At 33.0% G+C, this 9,373-nt stretch overlaps 1 protein-coding gene and 1 long non-coding RNA gene across 2 annotated transcripts; both read right to left on the bottom strand.

The window, feature by feature from the left end:
- Window positions 1-2,961: 2,961 nt before the first annotated feature.
- On the bottom strand, window positions 2,962-5,836 carry LOC114923742. The gene is made up of 3 exons (XR_003810699.1): window positions 5,799-5,836; window positions 4,681-4,772; window positions 2,962-3,263 (listed from the first exon to the last, which is right to left on the bottom strand). It is a non-coding gene; the product is annotated as an uncharacterized LOC114923742 (long non-coding RNA).
- On the bottom strand, window positions 3,183-8,227 carry LOC107301085 (calmegin-like; the record flags this gene model as incomplete). Its single annotated transcript, XM_015830353.2, has 5 exons — window positions 3,183-3,263; window positions 4,681-4,772; window positions 5,799-5,925; window positions 6,118-6,237; window positions 8,012-8,227. Coding segments are annotated over 5 exons (636 nt in total), but the record flags the coding sequence as incomplete, so codon positions are not given.
- Between the last annotated feature and the right edge of the window lie 1,146 nt (window positions 8,228-9,373).

The following is a 9,373-nucleotide window of genomic DNA, read 5'->3' as shown; positions in this document are numbered from 1 at the left end:
AATGGAGAGAGTGGACAACCTTGTCTGGTGCCTTTTTGTATATCTATAGGTTCTGTCAGGTCTCCATTAATAATTATTTGAGCAGATTGTTTTTGATATATCGCTTTTATGGCTGTCTTAAATTGGTTTCCAAAATTCATATAGTCCAATATTTTATTTAAAAACTGCCAGTCCAGTTTGTCAAAGGCCTTCTCCGCATTCCAACCACAACTTTCTTAGCCTCGTTTTCTCTCAATCACACTCATACTCAGGCGCATTCATTCAACATCCATTCACATTTAACCCCCACACACACTTCATAGGAGACCCATCTCCATTGTGTTCAAATTTACTTTTGATTTTCTTCACACAACTCTTGGTTTCCTGTAACAAAGTTTATCAAAAGCAGAGAAAATGACTTTTTTAAAACATTTATGTCTAGCAACAGGCCAAATACTATCTTTCTTCTAGCATTTGAATTTGAACGTATTAAAATTTCTCCAACCATTTTCCTTTCTTTAATAAATATTTTATCTCGGAATATACATTTAATCTATTTGCTCAAGCTTTATGCTGCAATAAGTAATTCAGTTTTCCCAATTAACCACAATTGCCTTAGATTTTCAATACAGGTATTCCTTGGCTTACAACCGGTCGTCTATTGACCATTTGCAGTCATGACAGCCTTGGAACTGATGCTTTATGGCCTATAAAGCACTTCTGGCTGTCATAAAATGTTGTGCTGATTTTCCCAAGTCATATGACTGCATTTTGGTCACTTAGCAACCTGTTCACATTTATGACCTGTTGCCAAGCGCTCTGTGATCATGTGATTGCCATTTCTAATTTTCTCTCCTGGCTTTCCCAGTCAACGGGAAAGCCAGCAGGGAAGATTACAAAGGGAGGGAAGTTGGATTTGAGGTCAGTTCTCCCAGCATGCCGAGAGATTTCCCCCCCCCCCCATGCAAGAGGAGGAAATTTCACAGGCTCAAGGAACAAGCCTCAAATTTGGCAAAAATGCTAGCAAACACCAGCATTCCGAACCTTTCAAAATGAATGTCAACATTTATCACTGGTATTTAAGCAAATACCATCTCCACTTCTCTAAAGGGAAAAACACTTAGCAAACACCAACATTCTGAGCCTTCCAGAATGGTGTTTGCTAGCATTTTTACCAGATTTGCGGTCCATTCTTTAGTGTGCTGAGGGACTTTCCACCAGAGGGTGGGGAGAGGGCTTGAGTATCTGGGTGTAGTAGCATTTGGCTTAAGGACCACATCTGAGAGCTGGGATTGTGGTTGTTGAACAAAACTGTCATGTGGCATCTCACTTAACAAGTGCTTGCTCAACAACCATGATTTTGGGCCCAATTGTGGTTGTAAGTGGAAGACTACCTGCTTATTAGTTTTCAAATCTATATACACCTTGTATCATACTGTATTCACTTCAAATATTTAGACCTTGAAGCAACACATATATGTTTTCACACCCAAAACCAGACTGCTGGTGAAATATGATTCAGAATCCAAACAATTTAAAGGCAGTATGGTTAAATACAGTATATGCAGAAATGGAATGCAGTGATAAAGAGATGGAACAATGGAAATTTCAATGGAAGAACATTACATTTATTCCAAACATTATATTCAGAAAAAATAGTATGTTTTAATGTTGGTATACTATCTCCATTCTGATTGCTAAAATGTTTAATTTATTTTTAAATAATTGCTGGAAAGGTAATAAGCAGATGGGATAATTTTTTTCATATTTGATGGCAATGTTATAAAATTCAACCATTCTGAAAAATGATTCATGCTAGTTTGAAGGAAATTTTGAAAGATGAATTCCCATTTCAGTCTATAATATTTTTACAGGTAGTCCTCAAGTTATGATGACAATTGGGACTGGTATTTCTGTTGCAAAGTGATGCTTTCTTAAAATGTGACACCATGTGACAACACCTAGCAAAGGCAATAAGGACCATGTGGGTCATTGATCAAGGACCTCATGTGAACAGGACTTCCGACTTCCTTCAGCTTCCCTGTTGACTTTGCTAGCAAGAAATGTTGAAAATTGTGATCACATGACCATGGCTCGCATCTTCACTTAAGTGTCCAGATATAAAATAATCCTGTTCTACAATAAAGAACCTTCAGACAAAATAGCTTTTTAAAATAAAAATGTGTTAGTGGGCACCCAAAGATAAGAGATCCTTGTTGTACTCATTTGCTCAAGATAACCCAGAAGTGAAACTACTGCAGAAAATGTGCAATCCATTTCTGGAAGCTCTAATGCTATTCTAGTGATTTTTCATTTTGTACTGTGTTACACATTGAATGTTGACAGTTCTGAATACATAGCAAAAAATTAAGTGTTAATATTATTAGAAATAGTTTATTTAAAAAAATGTGATTCCAATAATATACACAATAATAAGCTTCAGGTTAAATAACAGGTTATATTAAAGATTTTTATTTAGGAATCAATATAATTTAGGAAGTAAATTGTACATGGATTATGCCAATCTGGCTTGAAACATAAAACTATAAAAGCATGAAAAAATTTCATGTACACAAGTTACATAAATACAGTTAATGTTTCTCCATTTAAATGTAAAACATATTATTGTTTAAAATTAATAACAATGAAGTACTTTGTAAAACAAAAAGCAGCAACTATAACAAACATCAAACACACATTACAACAAACGTTTAAGTAAATATTACACTTTTCAAAAATGTAATCAATAGCCAAACACAGTTATTGCATTCAGCTCAAAATATCAAAGTGATTTTATCTTTGAACTTTTAACTCTAAAGCTTAAAAACAATGTATCCTCTCTAGAGCTAGGGAAAAAAATATTAATGTAAAAGTTTAAAGGATAATTTGAAGCCAAATTTCTTTCCAAACAATATTTATTACTTAAATAACTTAAAAGAATATTTATAATGAATCAGGCTATCACCATTTTAAAAAAACATCTATGAAGTAAAGAACCAGATAACTTAAAAAGTAGAAATGTTTCTTCAAAACAAAAATGAAAAACCTGACAAAATAAAGAGGGTCTGGAAAATAGGACTTAAAATCCAAACTTGAGTTCAGTCTTTGTTTAAGAGTTAATAATCTCCATCCCTGTGCCAGTGTTAAAACAGTATGACTGGATTCTGTAACTAGAAACATAAATAATACTAGATGGAAGTGTGTTAGTCTTTTCGAACTCTTCGTTTACGTACTGATTTTGCAGGTCCATCAACAGACCCAGTGCTTTCATCTGCTTCTCTCATCTGGTGGGGAAGGAAAATATAAACGAGAGTTGTCAAAATAAGTTATGGTTCATTATTATCCATCTTGGTTACAACTAAGTATTAAGTTTACTTTTGAAAATATTAATGTTTTTATTTCTTAGAGCATTAAGAAAATCAATAATTACTTTGCATTTATAAATATGGCTTGCTTATGATTCTTTTAAGCATAACTTGTACTACTTATAGAAAGAAGGAGAGAACCAAAATATAGGATACTTACCGAATCCAACATATTTAAGTCAATATGGAAAGGTGATTTTTTTTCCCATATTGACTTAACATATCTACTTTCTAGTGTATTTAGATCCTAATATAGTCTAAATTCACTAGAATTCTAGTATATCAGGAAACAATTACGTCAGTTAGAAAGTTATGGAATGTAATGTCAAATAAAAAAAGATTGGATCCTTTTTCCCATGCTAAATTAACTTTCTGGAAAACCCATCTTTAAAAAATTGGGAAAAGATGGTGATATGGAAAAATTGGATGGAAGCAAGTATATGGACCAATTGACAGATAATAATGAATTTTTAACATATGCTGTATTACAAAATATATCAAATGTAACCCAATGGCAATATTTACATATTTACAGTTACATTTGTTAACAATATTGTTAGCCTTTTCACCTGAGATACTAGAACACCTGGTTAAATCTTTTAGCATAGCTAGCTAGCTATCATCAATAAATCAAATTGATATGCAGATGCTGAGAAATGAGTGGAATAAAGAATTAAGTTATGCAATTATATATAGCTTAAATAATGGGACAGTATCTTAACTTCTACAGCAACGGCGCCAACAATATCTCTAATTATGACTTATATTGTACAAAAAAAATATTTAGAATTTATTAGACTCCATTACATTTGAACCCAAAAAAATTGTTTAAGACAGCTTAAGATAATAAGATAATGCTTCTTTACTATATATATTTTTACAATGTCCTATATTTGGGAGAATGTAGTGGACTATATAAACATGACTGTGTCAAAAGCTAAACTGTTTAGAGAATAATATTCTCTTGAACTATATATATGGTACCTGGAATTTGATAACTGGATTTTGACAACTATATATCTAGCACTTGGATTCTAACAACATAAATGGATTCTCTGTGTCCTTACTATGGGTGAAAAACTGATATTGCAATATATGAAAAATAAATGTATGGCTCCATTTACTCAACGCATTGAAGACCTGACTGCACTTACTACTTTTGAACAAATTGCATACAGACCTAAATTTTGTATGGGCAACTATAATGAAATATGAAAGTCAGGGGTGTTTTTCTAGATCTAGCATATTTCTGCTTTTCATTTTATTCTATTTATACCTTAAAGAGAGTTGGCGGAACTAAAACATTTTACATTTCTGTAATTCTAGTAAGCCTCACCTCATCCTCTTCTGAGTGAGATTTATTATCCTCTTCCTCTTGACTTCTTTCAGCAGTGTCATTTTCTTCTTCATAATCATCATCTTCACCACCTTCATATTCCAAGAGACAGTAATTATTAAATTTAGTACAGTAACGATGAAAAATATAGCAAGGATACATAGATTGTCTGATAAATAAATAACTACAATGAGTTCTCAGGCCAGATTGGTACAGTGGTTAAAGCACTAGGTTAGAAACCAAGAAATCATGAGTTCTAGTTCCACCTTAGACACAAAACCATCTGAGTTCCCTTAGGCCAGTCACTCTTTACAAGGAGGCAATGGCAAACTACTTTCAAAATCTTCCCAAGAAAACTGCAAGGATTTGTACAGACAGTTTCAACTGTCAACTCTGAGTCAAAGGTACACACACAAAAAGGATGAATCTTTAATGTATACAGTAATACAGTCTGTCAATTAACAGATTACATAATTATTCAATCTCACATTCATATTACTCAAATTTTGTAAGTAATTTTATCTCAATCAACTTTTTTGTCATTTTGCATTTGGGTCATAATAGCACTTGGAGAGAACCTGAAATGGGTATTTATCGGATGAATAGAGCAAATTGAATGCATGTCCATCCTTTCCCCTCCCTTTATGATGCTGATGACTTCCTGACATTACGGTGGCTATGGATAGGGCCATTCCTCTCCTTTCCTTCTTGCTATGCTTTCTCCTGCTAAGGAACACTTCAGACTTGTTTTATTTTTTTTCTCCTTCTCTTATACTTTTAGAAAAAACATACTTTGGTTCATATGCAGAATAGCTCCACATTGTTTCATTACACAGACCAAAACATCTATTCCAGATGGAATGCATGGAGCAGTTAATATACAGAACATCTGAATACCTTCAAATAACCACATCGGAAATGGACTAGTGGGATTACGGATTTTATTGAGGAACTCTGGATGTGTATTAAAGGGTGACATAGACTATATATAGCAAGTATGGAATATTTAAGAATAATTTTCCAGCTTGGAGTATGTTTCAAGTGGTTCAGAAACTAACGTAAACTACAATTTTGCCAGTTTATCAGAGTTTCAAATAAATATTATCAAAATCTCTTACCTCCTTCACCAATATTTTCACTGATTTTTTTTATTTCATCCTTTTCTGATATTTCTTGTTCTAGTTCTCCTTTTGTAATTGGCTTAGCTAAATCAGTTTTTTTGTAGTCTATATCTTCATCCATTTTCTAAAATAGAAGGATTAATTATCTGATATTCAGACTTAATTTTTTCAAAACATTACAAAGCAGTTGAATGTCCCATGCTTGCCAATTTCCTTTCCTTCTTTTTCTCCCACTACAATATATTTCTAAACATATTTTGAGCCAAGAACCGATCAAACAAATTACTGATTTTTATAATAAAAATGAGATAGATACCTTGGATGGCCAGCAGAACAATATGCCCATTCCTATAGGTAGTGCCAGCGTTAAGATATAAATAATCCAAAGCCACGGGCGCTCTTCTGCAGCAGTTACCAACTGGCTGAACATACCAGGCTAAAAAAGCAAAGGTCATGCACTTATTTTAGAGCTCAAGCTTCATGGAATTTTCTTCAATACATTATTTTTTTTTCAAAAATGTTGATCAATCCATGCGCTATATCAATTATAAGCAAGAGTGTTAATATGAAAGAAACATCTGAACATAAAGAAGCCACTATCTTAATTATGTTCTATCTCAAATTAACAAAAATTGGTGGATCACACATCTGGAGGAAAAAATATAGTCATTTGCTTCATGAAACGAGAATGTTAGTGATTGAGGTAACTAATATTTAAAAATAAAAGTTTTGTTCTCAAACAGATTTTTATCATAATCCAAGAATTGATAATATAATGTTGTATTTTCTAAACAAGAATTCCTTTCTACTACATTTTTTTTAATATTCTTTGACCATTCTTCTCATGCTAAAATCAGGCTACAAAATATGCTAAGAAAGGAAGGGTCTGCCTATTATTAACATCTCTTATGAGACTTCTCCCAAAGTCATTGGTATGAAGTCAGTTATATATTTACAACTAATACATATGTACATACATGGATTCACAAGTGGCAGCAGTTTTTAAAGGACTTTTGCACAGAAATATCTTATGCACCACTTGCAACCATTCCTTGATTGAAAAGTCATGCTCACAATTACTGATGTTATAGTTACTTTCCATTCAGTTTATACTAGCACATTCTTTATAGGCTGTTCCTTGGAAAGCATTTGGAAACTACATTTCATACAAAATATGACAGCAGAGGCAGTGGTAGGTGTTTTTCATTATATCTGAGTGACAACTGCACTGATTCCCATTGACTTCTGAGTGCATTCCAAAGCTACCTTCAAAATCATACATGGTTCTGAACTAGGTATCTGAGTGACCACCTTCTATATTTGTCCTGTGACAAGATGGGCAGCAAGCAAATTTAATAAATAAATAACAACATTCATCTACTATCCAATCAAATTGAATAGGGGAAGCTTCCTCCAGGTCCTATATATTTGTGAACACCATCTAATGGGACTTAGAAAATGGGAATTTTCAATCTCTGCCCAAATGTTTTGGAGCTCTATCCTTACAAAGACCTACCTCTTCACTCATGGGTCTTTAGGAATAGTAGCAAGAAAGAGAGTACATAAATAAATAAGAGATGGGAGGGCAAAGGAAACAAAGCCCTTCACCGTAGTGAAATCTAATCTTTTAGCATCACAAACCTATTCAAGAAATATTTGTCATTAACTCCTGAAATTATTTAACTAGGATATCAACTTTTTTTTTCTTCAAAAGTATACAACACTCAATCTCTTGATCCACTAGATTTGTACTGCATAAATGGCATGATGTAACGGGACTGTTCAAATGGGTATTATTATATTCAAATGATGATTATTGATATTGTGAGCATATGTATAAATCAAACTAGACAGAAGACCTGGCCATGAAGACAAAAAGTTGCCCAAATCTCAATAAATTTGTTTACTATGTTAAAAAACATCAAATGACATCTTAAGCGCCTTGTGTAAAAGTAAACAAAGCATAAAAGCAAGATTCTAAGGTTAATATAATCAAACTCATCCATTTCTCATCCTTGGGCAATCAGAATGATTGATTAGGAAATCATTATTAGTAAATGAATACAAAACATTGAGCATAATCAACATAATAAATAACATAATAAACACATTAAAAATTAAGTATCATTGGAATTTTGAAATGGTATGCATTTCAGGACTTTTTTGCAGCAACTGTATGTATTTGAGACAAAAATATAATCAATTCTCACTTCGTTGGCACTTGCAATCAATTTTTTAAAGCCCCAGCCATCTGCTGCCCATCGATCAGCAACTTCTTTGTCTGAACATATTATGAAGTTATCAAAGTAAATATTAGATGTCATAGACCAGAGTTCTAAACCCATAGCATCAACAGTAGTCATCTGAAAAGGATGAGCATCTTCAAAATAGTCAGGATTAGGAATTTTCTGAGGACTCCATATACCCTGTAAGACGAAAATAATAGAATCCATTTGAAAGAAGAAAAACATTAATAACCTAATATGACAAATAGAAGGTTGGCAACCATTCAAAAATGAAGCTTCCCATTATTTTAGAGTGAATTCTAAAGGTACAGATAAATCAAAAGTATTTTTACATAATCCAGCCTCTGGTTCCCATTGATGAATTCAGTCTGTAATATTTTATGGATTGGAAAAGAGGGCTTAGTGCATCAATTAAACTAAAATATTAACCTGTCCCTGAATTGTATTTGTGGCACAATATGAATAAGTTATTTCTCTGTATATTTAGTCCTTTTTTCCTTTCTTTATGGCATGAGTAAATGAGGCAGTATAATTAACCCCAGCACAAATTTCTAAACTTATGAAATTGAAAACAATGGTTTATTAGAATTCTTCTCATTTGATTTTTTTGCACAGCAAAAGAAAGAATAAAAAATCAAAAACTAAGTTGAAGTTTGCTCATCCAAACAAGGCCACCGTCAATTGGTTTAATGATAAGAAGAAATATCTTACTGACGTAGATAGTTGCTTGTGTTAAAGATTTTTATATTTCATTTGGAGTAATACTGTAATTCATACATCATGGTCCAGGATCTTTTAAAGCAGTGGGTACTATTTCCCATTATGTTGCAAATGTCAAAAATAAAATTAAATAAACTAGATTTTATAATAATTGGACATTGTGAAATTTTAATTTTGACCCAACAGTACCATATACAGATGCTATAGATCAGGGGTATCAAACTGCCGGCCTGCGGGTCAGATGCGTCACGCGGAAGCCACGCCCATCCTATTGCCAGCAATGGCAAAACAGTCCCGATATGTTGCACGTCACGTGACGTCGCGAGTTTGACATGTCTGCTATAGATGCTACTTTGCCAATTTTCTAGAATATAAGTCCTCTTGTGCTTTCAAATAAGTCTACACTGATCAGATACCTTCACAGATTCCATTAAACAGATCCAACTCTATTTACCTTTAGAAAAGCTATTAAGACCTGTCTTTTTTTCCAGGTATTTGGATCTAGTGAGTGAAATCTCCTTTTGATTGTTTAATTATCTCATCTATCTATGGAGATTCTCAATAATGGTCGTGAAGAAGCTTCTTGGATGAGAAGCGTTTTCAAAG

The sequence above is a fragment of the Protobothrops mucrosquamatus genome, unplaced genomic scaffold (genome assembly GCF_001527695.2).
Source record: "Protobothrops mucrosquamatus isolate PMUCROS unplaced genomic scaffold, P.Mucros_1.0 scaffold9956, whole genome shotgun sequence".
Classification (NCBI taxonomy): domain Eukaryota; kingdom Metazoa; phylum Chordata; class Lepidosauria; order Squamata; family Viperidae; genus Protobothrops; species Protobothrops mucrosquamatus.
The sequence above is the reverse complement of the archived record's forward strand: the minus strand, read 5'-3'. Positions and strand labels throughout refer to the sequence as shown.